The sequence below is a fragment of the Anneissia japonica genome, unplaced genomic scaffold (genome assembly GCF_011630105.1).
Source record: "Anneissia japonica isolate Jap-2015-1 unplaced genomic scaffold, ASM1163010v1 scaffold522_len1101056_cov227, whole genome shotgun sequence".
Classification (NCBI taxonomy): Eukaryota; Metazoa; Echinodermata; class Crinoidea; order Comatulida; family Comatulidae; genus Anneissia; species Anneissia japonica.
In genome coordinates this window covers 54,265-72,479 of record NW_022756123.1, presented here as the reverse complement: position 1 = coordinate 72,479, position 18,215 = coordinate 54,265, and the positions used below count along the sequence as shown (strand labels likewise).

The window sequence follows — 18,215 nt, the reverse complement described above, 5'->3', positions numbered from 1 at the left end:
ATCGCATGCTCACATCATTCCACAACGACATTGGCTAAAATGACTTGAATGAACCAGCATCGGAGTAGCCCCACTCTTCCAAAAGATGCAACATCGACCGATCAATTGACTATTTAGGCCTATATAATAAACAAATTTTCCATCAACTGATCATCATTAATATTATTCATTTGTCATTTGCATATTTTCTTACATTCAAATATTTAGCTCCAGAGGATCCGGTTACAACACACCGTGTAACAACATATGGTAAGTACAGGATGTGTTCTATCTTTACTACTTCAACGGACCTTTCCGCCCTAAGGATGCTGTTGCAAATGTCCAACAAAACGACAGCGTCGTATAAGTACCTAAACTTTTGTGTATGAGATATTCAACAGGTTTGGTATCAAGTGAAAGGTATCAATAACAAATTCCAATGGTTATGTTATAAGTTAATACTATTGAACCTTAATACTACATTACATTATATTCATTATAGTATAAGTCTGAGAGTGCCATTTCAGGCCATCTAGTGCTAAAATCATAAATTTTCTCATCTCAGCACCAACCATGGTGGGGTTGAGGTGGTTTTCATCCTCCTGTTCGGCCACATTTGCTTGATTAGTTTAGAACAGCTGCTGAGACCGAATATTCCTCTCTTAAATTAGTTACAGATCCGATTATCATTAGTATTTATTACAAGACCCGTACGCGTCGGACGGGGTGGGGGTTGGGCAGTTGTGTATCTAGAAATGGGGGCTCGATGATCAGTTGAGGGGAGCTAATTCACAAAATAAGGTGATTTTAACTACTTGACCGGGATTTTCTTTTGGGGCGACGGGGGGGGGGGCAAGTAATTCGTCGCTCACATCACGAACTAACACAATCAAAGTAGATTGTATTAGTTCGTGAAATCACAGTAGCGCGTCAAAACGAGCGCGTATTGGTTGTCAAGCAATTTTGTATTCTTTACCACACAAAAAGTCAACAACAGCGCGTATTTTGACGCGCTTTTTTGATTTCACGAACTAACACAATTGAATTTAATTGTGTTAGTTCGTGATGTGAGCGACGAATTTTTGGAGGAGTGTGCGCCCGCACATTCACCTAAATACGCCACTGGTTGGGGTGGGGGGTGTGCGAAGGGTGCCTTCGCACCCCTACCCCAAATTACCAAAGGTCCACATTTTCCAGGGTAGAAAATTAAAAAATCACTCTCGCATACACCAGAAATCCATTCACCAAATCCCCTTGACCAATCAGATTAGTTTCCAACTAGGGCCGCCTTAATTCGTTCTCTGCCGCTTGCGCGTGTCAATGATTCACCGCGTAAAAAACTCATTTTCAATATAATATTGTCAAAATTATTTAAAAAGAAGAAAAGAAATTTATATTCAAATTTCTGAGAGTGCCATTTCCTTGTCCCCTTTATTTCGAATTCCTAGATCCGCCACTGATAGTGGTGGATTCCAGGAGGCCTAGTCATCCCGTCCCCACTAAATATTTCAAAATTAAAAAATACAAAAATGGGCGAAAAAAAGATATTCAAATTGTATGAGAGTGCAAATTTCCGCAAATTAAAGGTGCCATAATCCTAAATATCATAATAATAAAAGTCTCCCCCTAAGACTACACCCCCCCCCCCCTCTTCAAATTCCTGGATCCATCACTGAAAAACTTTTAATACATGCATCTTCAGAAATTGATTAAATAAGACCTCCGCCCCCTCGATCCCAGCAGGATTTTCTCCCCGAGGCTGCCCCCCAGGAGCCATTTTGTTCACTCTCTAATACAAATTCGCACCCACACCCAATAAAAAAAAAATCCTGCGTACACAGGCCCGTAGCGTGACTAAATTTGGGGGAGGTTCATTTCAGTGGAAAATAGAATCTTTGGAAACCATTATACAATAACGTACATATTGTTATTGTTATAATTGGAGTAATGCAAATGCATATTTTCTAAAAAAAAGTCATTTTTAGTGAAATTTTGCCGGGAATGGGGCTTTAAGAGATGCCGACTTGAAATACTTCTGGCTTGTACTCTGGAGAACATTGTAATATCTACGAATATCAATTTTTTCGTTTTTAAATGTGGACCTTCTTCAGTTTTTGGGTTGTTCGTTGTAACCCCCTTAAATAAAATAATATATATATATATAAATAGATATATCAATAAATACAGTACATATATATAAATATATCTGTATGTATGTATCTGTATATCTGTATTTTAACAACATCTCTGCAGCGCTGATTACTTCCGGATCGACGATTCGAAAAAGTGTATGTACTGCGCATGACTGGACTACACAGGCAAAGCTTCCCGGTCGCATGGCTCGCTGGCTCGCATGGCTCGCGCATTGGCTCGCACTTTGTCACGACCCTTCAACCTTCAAAAAATCTGTCGACGACTGTCGCCGATAGGTTGAGCGATTCGTTGGAAACCGAGCTTAATATAAGATAAGACTTGTTGTATAGTGCTGTGATGGTGGTTATGTGATAATAATTACATATTTATAAAAAGGCAGTTTTCCTACAGAATAATAATTTATCTCCAACAGATCCGGTAACAACACAACAAGTTTCAACAGATGGTAAGTAAAAGAAGAAGATGAAAGGTATCCATTTTATGTCTGGCGTAAAAGCGGAAAGACTTGCATTTGTGTATTTTCATAATTGACGAGGAACATACACTAATTAAATTGATTTCACTTACTATTACAGTACTAATACTATCACGGTATATTTACCTATATGTTTTCAGTCGTGTAAGTTTGTTTGTGTGTTTCACGTTTTGGTGTGTTTTCGTGTGTGTGTGGTTTTTTTTTTTGTTTTTTTTTTTGTACGACATAGGCCTATCGCAAAAACGGCTGCACAGACATAACCGATAATTACAGAAAGGGTTAGGTATAACCCAATGAAGGAATTATTCAATTTTGGTGACGGTCCGGAATAAGGTGTGGATGTGAGGGTCATTTAAAAGGGATTTAGAACAAACGTCCTAGACAAGATATCTCAAAAACTAATCAACTAATATAAATGAAACTTTCGTGAAAGCATAAACGAGTTACAAGGAAGAAATCACCAAGCGTTAGTCACGATTCAAATTTGGGTGTGAACTTGAGGGTCACTTAAATTTTTGTGGCTACTGAAAGTAGCTACTATGTCATCGAATGGTTTGCCGAGGTAAGTGACTGTGAATCTCGGTACCAGTCGACACATTTTATCACGAGCCGACTACCAATTGGTAACAATATAAATATATAACAACAAATTATATATGAATAAATTATTTAATTCTTATATATGTAATATTTATGCTATTATCTACAGTATATTAAATAATATTAATGCATTCTATACATTATATACAAATTAATAAACAATATAAATAAAATATAAACAAATGTAAATACTTATATACATACATACATATAAAGAAATAATAATATAATATAATATATATAATATTTTATTAACATAATATATTTTAAATATTAAAATATATCTTAAATTAATAATATATACACACACACATATATATATATAATTTTAAATTGTTTTGCATTATATGGCCGTTTGCTGTTTTATGGGTTATCCCCATTTGCCTTTCAAACTTTTTTACCATGAATAATTAATTTTGCATTTTATACTTTATCATTTCAAGTTAATGAACTGAAAAATATGGCAAAAAAAAGACATGGGAAGCCTACATTCATATTGTATCTCCAGTTAAAAACAAATACAAATCAGTACTTCAAATTACAATTACAAACCACTGCGGACAATTTTCAAGAAACTGTTTTTTCTGCTTCATATCACACTGAATTCCAGAACTATTGAAAACCAAAGTCCAGTGAAGATGAGGGATTTTGGGACCAATATTCTTATAAAATAAAAAATCTAAATAAAGCAGTTGGAAGAGATACCATTCCAAATTTAGGAATTTATCAACCCAAAACATTCTTTGAATTTGAGTGTAAGCAACACTCAACCCGTAAACATAAAACCTAAGGTTATACAGCTTTCAGGAACCAAACAGTTCAACACTAGAAATGGGCTAAAAATATTACACAATGTATGCTGATTGATCCATCGTGTTCAGTACAGACAACTATTTGGGAAAATTTCATTCACAAAATTAAACATCCAGATTGCAGGCAAAAATGTTTGAAATGTTCAATAAGATGTCAATTTGCAAGTGATAACAAGTTTTTTAAAATACGTTTTCTGTAATAAATAGTGTTAAATAACAAAGAATACAAACATTTTTTTTTTAATTTTATTAAAGTGTTAATTTACTATGACATATTACCTATGATAGGCCTACTGTGCTACGGGAATGTGAGATATGTAACATGGGAAAGTGCATGATAAGCGCCACACCAGTATTTCTTATTAATGTATGAGCTCAGTAGCCACATGTACCTTTTAGGTACTCATTATTAGGTACTCATTTTTAAGGTCGTACGTGTTTCTTGTGTTCAAAATATCTCAAAAACAGCTGCACAGATCTTAAATAGAAGTTACAGGAATTGTCAGGTATGACCCTGGGATGAGCTTATTCAATTTTGGTGACCATCCGGACTAGTGTACGAATATGAGGACCATTCAAAGGAAAACGTCCCAACCCAGATACTTAAAAAATAATCAACCTATCTGAATGAAACTTTTGTGAAAGTTTAAGCAACTTACAAGGAAGTGTGCATTTGAGGGTCATTTAAAATCCTAAGTTCCCAGACCTAAATATCTCTAAAAATAACCAATGGCTATAAATGACACTACCCACAATTGTTTGTCATGTTTCGATGAAGAAATGTTTAGATTTTGATGACCATCCTGAGTAGGGTGTGGATATGAGGATCATTTAAGGGAAAACGTCCCAGACCAGATATTTCAAGAATTAATCAACTGGTATAAATGAAACTTTTGTGAAAGCTAAACCAAGATACAAGGAAGAAATTATGGAGTGGTGGTGACGATCCAAATTCGGGTGTGCATTTGAGGGCCAAAAGGTCCCAGAACCTAAATATCTATATTTTTTTTTTAATGGATCTATGGATAAAAATGACAATTGGCAGAATAGTTTATCACATTTTAATAAAGAAATGTGTCAATTTTGGTCACGATCCGAAGTAGGGTGTGGATATGAAGACCATTTAAAGGATAAGTTTACCGTATTACCGTAGCCAGAAACATTCTCTATATGATGAATATTTAAATTAGTGCAATTACATTAAATGTGTACAGCGTTTTATATGTACTAACTTCACTTTTTTTCGGAGCTTATTGGGAATGTTTTTAATTCATTTTTACATTTAAACATGTGACGCTAAAAACCAAATCTCCATAATTCTATTTCAACACCAATACATTAAATGTATTTTGGTTGTCAGCTATGAAATTAAAACTTGCCAACAAGTTAAGCTAGAACATGTCAGTAAATGGCAGGTGTACAACTGGATACAATAAAAGGCATTCCAAAGATGAACTGATTACATTTTGGTGTCGATTATGGACCATTCAAGGCAAATGCCACAGATCAGATATCTCGAAACTAAACTCATCTAAATGAATATTTAGTTATTACAATTATTACTATTATTATTATTATAATTATAATTATTATTACTATTATTATTATTATTATTATTATTATTATTATTATTATTATTATTATGTAGTGGTTTTACGTCAGGACAATAACAAAGGTATCTTCATTTTCACTTCAGGGATTTACATATTTTTATTTTTACTTTTTGTAATGATTTTTATTCGTTTATGTTATTTCGACATTTCTACATCGCTTCTCATAAGTCATTGCCATTTGCCATCATATTATTATTATTATTATTATTGTTATTATTATTGAATGAATGTGTACTATGTGTACGCCTTATTTATTTTACTAATTATTACTTATAGTAAAGTAGATTTATTTTACTTAATTAATAATAATACTATCATTTTTATCATTATACTTATCGTTATAAGTATCATACTTATTATTATTATTATTATTATTATTATTATTATTATTATTATTATTATTATTGTTGTTGTTGTTGGATGGATATGTACGCATTATAAGATTTATATTGCAAATCATTATTTATGGTTTTAGAGTTATTTTACAATAAATAATAATAATAATAATATTATTATTTTATCGTTATTCTTATCATCATCATCATTATGATTATTATAAATTAATATTATCGCTGTTTTTACAATTATATTTATACTTATTGTTACAATGACCGTTATGATTATTAGAATAATTATTATTATTACAGTAAGGAATATTGGATAACATTCTTAATAATTGTCTTAATAATATTTTTAATGTTTTTTGTTTTTTTTAAATAATTATGTATAATTATATAAGTATAAGTATTATATAAGAATTGTTCTTACATCTAAATAATTTAGTTCCAACGGATCTGGTAACAACACAACGAATTACAACAGATGGTAAGTAAAAGGTGTAATGACTGATTATTCCATCCAATTGATATTTTTTCCCCTATGGTCCCACAAGAGGACAGCGTAAACACACGTGCGCATACCGTAAATGCTTGAATAAGCGCTGCTCTCGAATAAGCGCCGCGCCAAACTTAGGGTCAGATTTATCAAACTAGAAATTGGCTTAAATTCGTCTTAAGTCCATTTTAAGTCAAATTTATCCATATTGCTTAGCAAACAAAAAATTGCAAAATAATATGATCTAAGAAGAGTTATAATTATAATATTATTGAACCGTACATTTTTTAATAGTGGCACACACTATGAAGTGGTGCGTTCACAATAAAATATTCAAAGAACACAGTACATTCGTACCGGTACATTAAAACACAATATAGTATAAACACGAACAATACATGAAAAAAACAGTAAAATGACAATTTTTAAGTTTAACATTGAAAAGAGCATTAAAATATCAACATTTCAAATTATGGCAGAGAAATGTTTGAATTATTTTTTTATATGCACACCAGTAATAAAAGAGTAATTAATATTTAAATTCTTAAACTTTTAAAAAAGATAAGGATTTAAACAAATTAAATGTTTTGAATGAAAATATATAATAAAATTTCACATCTCGCTTTCCATGCTCTTTTTAAAAAGGACTTACAAGCCATATCAAAAATGTTAATGGTTGATTCGTTTTTTTTTTTCATATTCTGCACTTTCAGTTTCAGTTTTATTAGACCAACAACAAGGTCGGGGGCAGCTTAAGCAAACAAATCACTATAACTTTTTCAAGTCAGCTACCCCCTCATACAATATACAATTCGATAAAAAGACAAAATTACAATCACAAAAGACAGAAAAAAAACCAATTTTAACATCAAAAGTGAAATATTTTAAAAAATAAATAAAATAAAGGTACAGAGCATTATATATTGTCGCTGCCTAGTAAAATATTGAGTTTTGTATTTAAATCACTACTAATAAAATAGTACCAAATATCTTGGTGGTGTTTTTTATACATTCATTTTAAGCTTATTTAACTCATTAATTCTTATATATATTGTCCCCCTCATGCAATATACAATTCGATAAAAAGACAAAATTACAATCACAAAAGACAGAAAAAAAAACCAATTTTATCATCAAAAGTGATATATTTAAAAAAAAAATAAAGGCACAGAGAATTATATATTGTCGCTGCCTAGTAAAATATTGAGTTTTGTATTTTAATCACTACTAAAAAAATAGTTCCAAATATCTTGGTGGTGTGTTTTATACCTTCATTTCAAGCTTATTTAACTCATCAATTCTTATATATATTGTTAATTACAGTCCTTCTACAAATGAATAAAAATGGTTTAAATCTTCGATTTCTGATAGGCACAAAAGGGCACATCTCGTCTATGGCATCGACCCACTTAAATACTCTGTTGAGTTGCAAAGTGATAGAAAGTGCTTTAAATTTTAGATTTGCACCTTTAAAATCAATCTTATCAAGTAAATATTTCTCTATCCCTCTATAAAGAAAAGTAATACGTTGAAATGATTTATAATTTGCCTCAATTCTCAAGAGATGCCATCCTAATTTTGTATATAAAACCTCTTTGCTTGTGTATCTTGGCGCCCTAAGTATAAATCTTGGCCATATTTATTTGTAAACTTTCTAAACGTTCAATATCATTTTTACCTCCAGACCAGGTTGAACAAGCATAATTAATTGAGGAAATACCAACAGCCTTCCATAAAATGTTCCCATAGTAAACCTTGTTAAATCATCTTGGTCGTTTAGGATAAATTGAAGAATATACCCTATTATTTTAATACCTCGATTTATTACTTCATTTATGTGCTGGTGATCTAACAAATTTCGTGATATTATACAGCATGAATATTTGTATGTGTCAACCTCAATAATGTTCTCTTCACCCAATTGCCAGAGCCTTTTATCATTCACTCTCTTCCCCACAAACAATACATTTGATTTTTTATGATTAAACCTTAATCTATATTTATTACTAAAATCATTTGCAATGTCTAACATGTTTTGCAACTCATTGGAATTGTTTGCTAATAGTACGACATCATCGGCAAAAATAAACAGCCCATTTGCGTTTCATTAATACAAACTTCACAATTAGCCAACCGAAGTCTTTTTGCTAACTTATTCATGTATATTGAAAAGAGTATCGGTGACAAAACACATCCTTGCTTTAAACCTTCCGTAACTTCAAAATATTATGTTTCAATTGACACAAATTTAACTTTACTTTTAACCTTTTCGTATAAATTTAAAATTGGCCATACCTTTCCTCTTATGCCAACATTCCATGCTGTTATTAACAACATATCACGAGTTATGAATAATTCATGACATTTTAAACTTACCTACGAAACAAAATTTGCCCGCGGCGCAAGCATTTACGGTAGCCCTGCTCCGTTCTGATTTGTTCATGTTTGAAAACCCTGTTATAGCATGGTGATAGCAGCTGTACTTGTAGGCTTGGCGTTATCATGAAGCAGGTAATGATAGGGCAAATTTATATTTCCACATCTTAGAATTGAATTATATTGAATGCTTTTTTGCCGGGACCCTTATTGGTCGCGTCCCGGCCGTAGGACATGACATAGGCCCATATTTATTGTTTCTATTTGTTATCTATTTAATAATAACATCCACTTTAGGTTTGGCGAAAAAGCCAAAAGACTTGCATTTGTGTATTTTCATATAATTAATGAGGACCATAATATATTTCTGTTACATTAATTTATTTTACCCCCTCCCCTCCCAATGAATTATTACTACTTAATTATAAAAACGGGTTTTTTTTTCTTACATTAAAATAATTTATCTCCAACAGATCCGGCAACAACACGAGTTTCAACAGATGGTAAGTAGAAAAAGAAGACGAAAAATATCCACTTTATGTTTGGTGAAAACGCAGAACTTGCATTTGTGTATTTTTATATAATTGACGAGGAACATGCACTGTTACATTAATTTATTTTACTTTCCCTGTTCATCCGTTGAATATCTGTAAAGCTAATAACCTGTACATTTTCACATCCGATGTTTGTTGAGTATTTTTGTTACGTTTCGTTTAAAAAAATACATAATCTATAAATTGAAAATGTTTTAGGTCCACACGTGGTGAATATAGCTTGTCAAGAGGCAATGGGCATGGAATCCTACGCAATTCCGGATATCCATATTCAAGCATCTAGTTCGAAGTCATCATCCCAAGGACCACATCGTGCGCGGCTTCACATGCCAAGCGATGGTAATGGCGAGGCGGGATGGCGAGCAAACGAGAACAACCAAGAACAATGGATTCAAACTAACCTAGGTGGAGTAAAAATTGTCACCGGTGTTATCACGCAAGGAATGGCCACCAAAAACAAATTGGTTACTGCATTTGAGATCCTCATAAGCATGGATGGTGAAAGTTGGAGAACTATTTTAGACACTGAAGGAAATTCACAGGTTTGTTATTACACGACGAACACGTAGTTGATTTTATCGTACATACATAATATACAAGTAATTATAAAAAGAGTAAGAAATAGCATGAGTTCCATAACAGATTTCAACTCATTCTATATCCTTCTTCTATACCCTTCTTTCATTCGTATCTTTCTCCGTTTTGTTTGTTCAAGAACTCTATAGAGTGAATTCGAACAAGATTAACAATAACATCAACAAACAACTACAACAACAAAAATAAAAACGATAATTTATCCATTAAAGGAAATAAAATAGGAGCAATTTAGTTACATATATTTCGGTATTTTTTATTGAAAAGTAAAAAACAAGAGCAGTACAACATATGAATCCTTGGCAGCCATTGGCTGAATTAGGCCCAGGGAGGGACTTTCACAGATGGAGGGTCTACACCACTTCAGTCACACCATGATTGGGGCTGAGAGAAGAACATTTATGATTATTGTGTCTGTAGATAGATGGACACAAATGGCACTCTCAGACTTTACATATAATTTTCTTTTTCCCCATTTAAAAAAATTGTTTTGAAAAATTTAGGCGCGGGGTTGCAGCTTCCCTTATCCCCTCCCCTTGAATCCGCTACTGACCTAAAAAGTACACTTTTAGCATGTTTTGGTTACACGACTCTCCGTCAGTAGTTTATGGTAGCTGGCTTTATCGGGTGCAGGTCAAGGCAGCATACTACAGTATGCTGACGAAAGCTTGACGTGTAATAATAATTTAAGTTAGTCAAAAAAGTCCCTTTTAAATACTGTTAGTTTTATTATGTTTTCTAATAGGTTTTCGATGGCAATTTAGATGACGACACACCGGTGACAAACATGTTGCCAAACGCTACATTAGCACGCTACGTGCGACTGCACCCAACAAGTTGGAATGGCGGCATAGGAATGCGATTTGAGATCCTCGGATGCCATAGTGCGTTCCTTAATATTAAACTTCTTTTAAAGCAATATTTAAATTGTCATGGAGATGTTTTTTGAACTTGTAATTGTCTTTTTGATTGTGCTTGTCTTCATGTAGGCCTATTTATAATTCTGGAGAAGCACACCTTATTAGTGACAGAATTTTTGTGCTTTTGCTTCTAATCGGCTTTTACATCTTAATTGTCTGTTCAGATTTTGTATCTTTGTATTTTGCCGAATAAATAATCAATAAATAATATAAATAAATAAATTTGACAGTTAAATCATGAATGTCTGATTGAATGATTGACTGATTCTGTAACTGACTGATTGAATAATTTATTGCACTATTGACTGATTGACTGACAGTCCAACCGAACAACCGACCGACTAACCGTCTTACCGATTGACTAACTGATTGACTCTGATTGATAGATGGATTAATCGATCATTCGTCGATTGGAAGGTAAAATTCTGAGTGTGTAGAAGTGTGAACGACGGACTACCTTGAGCACTACTGCAGTGGATTTGTGCGCTTTATTATTATTATTATTATTATTATTATTATTATTATTATTATTATCTATTATTATTATTAATTATTATTATTATCATTATTATTATTATTATTATTATTATTATTATTATTATTATTATTATTATGATCTATGTTAACAGAGTCTTCGTGGGTAAAGATTGGGCCAAATATTTACGGAAATCTGCCAGAAATGTATATGTGGAACGAAGCCAGTGGAGGTTGCGTAGTCCTAGAAACAAGATTGCTTGACGGCAATGAGTATGACGCCTTTGCACACATAAATCCAGAAAACTGGACTGCAATATGGATCAGTCACTCCTCAGGTAGAATTAACGTCATCATTGTACGCATAACATGATATAGGATAATTACAATACTGTAGACCTGTGAGTTGTTAAAGTTCACATAATTTGTACAGTACGTATGCTACGAATAATTACAATACTCGAGTGTTAATTTTAATTGGCAGAATTTGAGCTGGTCTTCAAAGTAGTAACTGGGGCGACATCAGATATGATGGACCTTTATACGACTGCGGAATCCTTCAACGATGGCCAGTTTGAAGCAATGAGCCTAGATCAAAGACATACGCGTAATTATGTTAATGAACTGCTAGGGCATTGGGATGACAGCAACATACAAAAGGTATACAGTTGATAAACATTCAACATATTTATCAAACTTCCAGGCTATAAATCACGAGTGTATATTTAACATAAAACTAACGGCATGATAAAAAATCAATAACGTTCGGTATATGCTAATAATTTGAAAAAGACTTTAATGGGGTGGGGGGTGCGAGTGATTTATATTGTGATAATTCTCTTCGCTCTGCTACTGACAAACTTCTGCTTGTTGAGCTTCCGGTCTACTGCTGTAGATTATGCGCTTATTATTGTTATTATAAAAAAATATTATATAAATATATATATATATATAAATATAAATATATATATATATATATATATTAAATTATATTTATTATAAATATTATATTATTATTAAATCTTACTATTATTTATTAATCATTATTATTACAGGTGAAGGTAGCTCTTTACGAGGATGGAAGTGAGGTCATGCACATGATCTTTGACGGCGTTGGTTCAAATCATATGAGCTTTTTCCAAAACCAGAACCTGATATCTTCACCATGGAGTGACCTACCTTCTTCTCAAACAAACTTCTTTAGTATTGAAGGACACGCGTAAGATATTACGTTCTTTTTAATTGTATAATAAAACATACAAAACCTTGTTATGCCAATGATATGTACGATATAAGACCATGGAGGTATAAAATTAATTTTATACCTCCATGATAAGACTAACGTCTAATCAACCTTGTTGTGTATTCATTCCCACTTATTTATGCTAAATACACTCTTAATTCCCAAAACTAATTTAGTTGAAATAGTAATATTTCTTCATTCTTGTCATATCACTGATGTAGAAAATTGTTTCGTAAAACTGATTGGTTTCAAACTCCTACTCATCAATTCTCAGAGAAAAATCACACCGTGGGGAGGCTATGCAACATAGAATCAGCATTTCTAGTTTATTACCAGTTGATATTTTTAATTATTGTTTTATAAAGAGACAGAAGCTACCATATTCAGTGGTGGATTCAAGGGGCGGGGTGATCCCCACCGGGGTGAGGGGGAACCCATCCTAAAAAGAATGAGAGTGCAATTTCTGGCCATGTAGAGGTGCCACATCACAAATGTTCCACCTCAGCCCCAACCATGGTGGGGTTCAAGTGGTCTAGATCCTACATCTGTGATGTAACTGCTGGTACCCTCCATTTTGAATTCCTGAATCCGCGACTCATATTTCATGCACAAGTTAAGTACAACTTTAAGCCGTGTTACGGTTTTGTCTTTTTTTTTATTCTTTATTCTTTTTATAAGAAAATTATGCAACTGTAATATATAGCCCACATGAAAGGTGATGAAGTTCAGACAACCAGTCAACAGTTATAGTATTTGTTTCAGTATTTAGCAATACGAGGTTGTTATCGGCCCGAAATGTGTGACACACATACACATTTTGCATTTGTTATCTGTTAATGTATTTTGGAATGATCGATACAACATAAAACAGTACTTATTAAATTAATTGGCAAATTTCACCTGGAATTTCAATCCTTCATTGGTAGAAACTGAAAATGTTGACATCTTCATTTTTTGATACAGAGATGCTGCTAGGAGGTGGTATATCAACAAATCCTACAATGGATGCGATAATGATACAGGATGGTTTCTTGTTAAACCAGGCATACCCGCACCTTGTCCATACGAAGAATGCATTGCTTACCCATGCTTTACTTACAACAGTATGGAAACTGTAGATACCTGGAAAACTGGTAAGGAAAATTTCAAGAATTCTATCAGGTATACATGAATGTGCTTACATTAAAAAATACATGTCACGCATGTACAACTTATACAGTTAGAGCAGGGCTTACTTAAATAAGATACAATATAAACACTCCTGTATAAGTGTATAGTACCGGTATAATTATTTTAAAAAATGCAGGAACTGACGAGGATCGGGTCACTAGGGTACTTGCACCCAAGAAGCCTTAATCAGGGCCTCGGACCTCTTTGTTATGCCACAGATTAGTTGATTATAATGTACAGCAACAAAATCTTTCAATTCTGTAAGTAAAGTGCGATGTAACATACGTAAACCAAACATTTCAGGAGGTTTCCAGTTAGATTTACAAGGTAAACCGGCTTCTCAAAGCAGTGTTGCTCATGGCGGTCAGCCAGAGCGTGCTATAGACGGAAACACAGACAGTGAGTATTCATCAGGAGGAAGCTGTATACATACAGGTAGGCAGAACTTCCAACATATCAAGTTTACATGGGTTATATTAATCCGCAATCTGATTGTGACAACTGAATTAGTTAAGCCTATTCCGGGATCGTGCTCGCCCTTTACGCTGGAGAAAACGTTTAGGATTGGATAGGATTGTGATTGCATGCGATATAGAAACGTTTTTTTTTTACAGGTTACGTTTTTTTTTTACAGGTTTCTTCTTTCATGTTGTGAAAATATAATTTGTTCACTTTTTGTAATATTTACATTTGGTTAATAAAGAAAAGGTACATGTATATACTAACATGCCATCTATAAGATTACTAAAGCAAATAAATGTACAAAAATGACCTATTATTGTCATATATATTATTATTACCTATTATTGTCATATTTTCATAGTAGCAGCAGCAGTAGCAGCAGCAGCATTATTATTATTATTATTATCATTGTCTATCGTTTCAAAATAATTTTAGCTATTGAAAATTTTAATTGGTGGAAAGTTGACTTACAAGAGACACTGACTATTACAAGAGTTCGGATTTATAACAGAGCTGGTAAGAAAAATGTTGGCCATATCTTACGACCTGAACGGTTACACTCTTTTATACATAACCACAAAACCAGGTGCAAGAGAAGTATTTTCCATCTGGTCATTATTATTAGCTTACAATAGTCAGTAACAACTTGAAGTCTTTGTATTTGAAAGAAAAATGTTCTTACTCCACACTACTACATTTTTGTTAAGACTGGTATTCATTGGCAACACTGATCAACCTCACACTTGGTCTAATTAGTGTGTTTATTTTGCCGGCTATAAAGTGCACCCAAATTAAACATCATGGATGCTGTGTTAACGAATAGGCATTCTCCTGTTTAAATATCCACTACCTCGCATTGGAGTTTTGGAACAATTAATATTTCTACCATAAATGCACAGTATTTTTACACAAAATACAAGAATTACGTGATTAATTAACTTAACAGTATTAAGTCATAATACAAGCTTCTGCGTTCAGTTGGCATTGTTAAAGTGTATTGTCCTTGTTACATAGGCCTACCCCCTTGGCCGCCGTACCAATAAACTGAGGATGAATTCAAATCTTAGCAAAGATATAAATGAAAATATCCAAATGAAAAATATATATTCAGAAATAGATAAGCTACATACAGTAATCACTCAGTAATGACCACCAATTGAAACCGTTTATCCCATTGGTCTTTGCAGATTGTTGCACACACCGGATGATTGGAGGTGTAATTCGCTTTGGATTAAATGAAGATATTACCTTGAATGCTATGTGTGCAGAGATTGTCACATCTGAAAAAGTCCAAAATGGACCAGAAATAAATATCGATTGCGCTGGTTTATTTGGCCGATATCTTAGCCTGTCGATTGATAACGGTGAAAGCCTTCAGATATGCGAAATCCAAGTATTTTCCTGTAAGTAGTATTTTACACTGATGAATTACTGGTAACGGTAAAGGCTGCAAACTTGTATAGCACATAATTCTGGTCCCAATGCAAAAAAAGAAAAAAAAAAAAATTAAGTTTTAAAAAGTATATTCCTACCATTTCATTAATGTTTGGGCATTTTACACCTAATGATTATTTATTTTATCTTTACAGCCACATTTAAAACAGTCAACGTCTTCGGTGTTTCTGTGCAACATTCAGGTAAATATTGTACATTAATTTTTCAATGCAAGTTTTGTTTTATTGTAGGAGAACTTTTAGTATGTTTAGGTAATCCTCGGAATTGTTTTGTATTCGTTTTTTTTATATTGCCTGGAAATATTATTATTTATTATTATTATTATTATTATTGTTATTATTATTATTTTTATTATTATTATTATTATTATTATTATTATTTTTATTATTATTTTTATTATTATTATTGTTATTATTATTATTATTGTTATTATTATTATTATTGTTATTATTATTATTATTATTTTTATTATTATTATTATTAATATTATTATAATTATTGTTATTATTATTATTGTTATTATTATTTTTATTTCCATTATTATGTTTATTACAGTATTATTAAACATCATCATCCTAGTCATTACTATTACTATTTCCATCGTCTTCACCGTCACCTCCTAGTCATTACTATTTCCATCAACTTCACTGTCACCACTCTCGTCGTCTTTGTGTTGAATTTTTATGATTGCGACCTGCCATATTTTGAAGCGTCCAGCAACTTTCTAACTTGTACTGTATGTCACGATTATATAATTAGGTTTATTTTCCACCTCTTCCTAATGAACGTTTTCGGAGTGTCAATCAAACTTAATAACTAACCAATCAAAACAGTGGCAGGAATGCACGCGTCCAACAAACAAATACGCGCATTGTCCCAAAAACGAACGTGGATACGTACAATTACGCTATCCGTTTGTGGACCTTGGCAACAATATCCACGAGGAGGGGCTTAGCAAAAAGGTCCACGAGGAGGGGCTTAAGGTCCATTACGGTGTCCCTCTGATTGTCTTGTCAAGTGTCTTCAATTAATATATCAAGGAGAAAACTGCAATAAAAGGTTTGACATTTTCGTAGTTTTACACAAAATTAATTTTGCTTTTGCAGATATCACTCGGTTTTGTCGTAAGCTTGATTTTCGTGATGGTTTTTTGGATGACATCCCATGCAATCAACAAGTGTTACCAGCCATTTGTAAAGTTGACCTTGGTAAATACAGTATTCGTTTTCAAATTTCAAACGTGCAAATGTTTTTTTAATAGCCGCATACTCACTCTTGACTAAACAGGTACATAATAAAATCTGTCTCATTGTTAGGCAAGACAAAAGAGAGAAAAAAAAAAGAAACATGCAAGTCAACTATACACAAAATTGAATGGTCGTTAATTTTAGGTTGTTATCTTTTGTGATCCTTCAATATAAAAATTAATCATTTTTTAGACTGTGACGTCATGAATGGATATTGTAGTCACGCATGCATCAATAACGTTAATGGTGCAGTATGTACTTGCCCAGATCCTTTAATACTAGGAGATGATGGATTAACATGTGGTAAGTTCGTTCCTGCACAATCTGTGTATATTATGTATGTGGCTCCTCTTACACAATGGTGTCATAATTTAAAGGTTGCATAATTTTATTTTTTTGCTAGCATTCCGTGATTGGTTGGGTTTTTCTTTGTAATTATACAGTGCATATCCACAAATATTGTACATGCTATATATACATATATAACAGTAACTTTTTATGCAATAAATTGTATGAATTATTGAGAATATTAATGTTATTTGTTCTTAATCACTAGCTGTTTTAATTTATGTTTGGTCAACCTCCAATGAGAATGCATTTTATCTGTGTTAATATACCATAAAATCTCGAAAAGAAGCTCCAGTTTGCCAACGAAATCTCGAAAAGAAGCCCACCTCGAATAGAAACCCATGGGCTTTTAATCAAGATAATACAGGCTTCTTCCGAGACAGTACAGTAAGTTTAATTTTGTACTGACATTATTTTTTTGTTATTATGAGAGCGTGTCAGTATCAATATTATTTCATTGTACTAGCATGGTTAAAATTGAAAAAAAAAAAATTAAACAGAATTTTGAATGTTACAGTTGAAAACAGTCGTGTAGCAAATCTAAAATTTACAGTATTCATTTTGAAAAGAAGCCCATCTTGCTCTATGGTTCCTAAAAAAAATACCAAAATCCCAGGGCTTCTATTCAAGGTTTGATGGTATATATGTTTGTATAGCCAATATATTATTGTTAAATATTTTAAATAAAGGAATATGCATGCGTGTACATAACTATTCACATGTTGCATTTTCTTCTATGGTGTTTTTTGACTACTATTATGATAAAAAGAAAAAGTCAAGTCGTCGTCTTCCTGCTTTTCTTGATATTATTTTTTTCAGTTGTGGTAATCAGAGTTTATGAGAGAAGAGATTTTAAGATTGTTTGGAGGGCTGCCAAAATCTGATTCAAGAACATTTTTCTTTAC

General features: G+C 32.6%; 1 protein-coding gene across 1 annotated transcript; it reads left to right on the top strand.

Annotated features, from left to right (window-relative positions):
- The first annotated feature begins 212 nt into the window (after positions 1-212).
- Positions 213-18,191, top strand: LOC117124048. The gene is made up of 17 exons (XM_033270174.1): positions 213-249; positions 2,546-2,578; positions 6,417-6,458; positions 9,317-9,346; positions 9,596-9,939; positions 10,737-10,875; positions 11,541-11,723; positions 11,870-12,045; positions 12,441-12,604; positions 13,592-13,761; positions 14,102-14,233; positions 14,696-14,776; positions 15,448-15,663; positions 15,850-15,897; positions 16,822-16,923; positions 17,155-17,265; positions 17,519-18,191. The coding sequence occupies exons 5-17, from the start codon at positions 9,631-9,633 to the stop codon at positions 17,572-17,574; spliced, it is 1,887 nt and encodes a 628-aa protein (XP_033126065.1). The 5' UTR covers positions 213-249; positions 2,546-2,578; positions 6,417-6,458; positions 9,317-9,346; positions 9,596-9,630; the 3' UTR covers positions 17,575-18,191.
- Positions 18,192-18,215: the final 24 nt, after the last annotated feature.

What these genes read in the sequence shown, in the direction of transcription:
- LOC117124048 (XM_033270174.1), top strand. Translation starts at nt 9,631, where the DNA reads ATGGGCATGGAATCCTACGCAATTCCGGATATCCATATTCAAGCATCT. An exon ending in ACACTGAAGGAAATTCACAG is followed by an intron (nt 9,940 to 10,736) that starts GTTTGTTATTAC and finishes GTTTTCTAATAG; the next exon opens with GTTTTCGATGGCAATTTAGA. An exon ending in CATTTGTAAAGTTGACCTTG is followed by an intron (nt 16,924 to 17,154) that starts GTAAATACAGTA and finishes ATCATTTTTTAG; the next exon opens with ACTGTGACGTCATGAATGGA.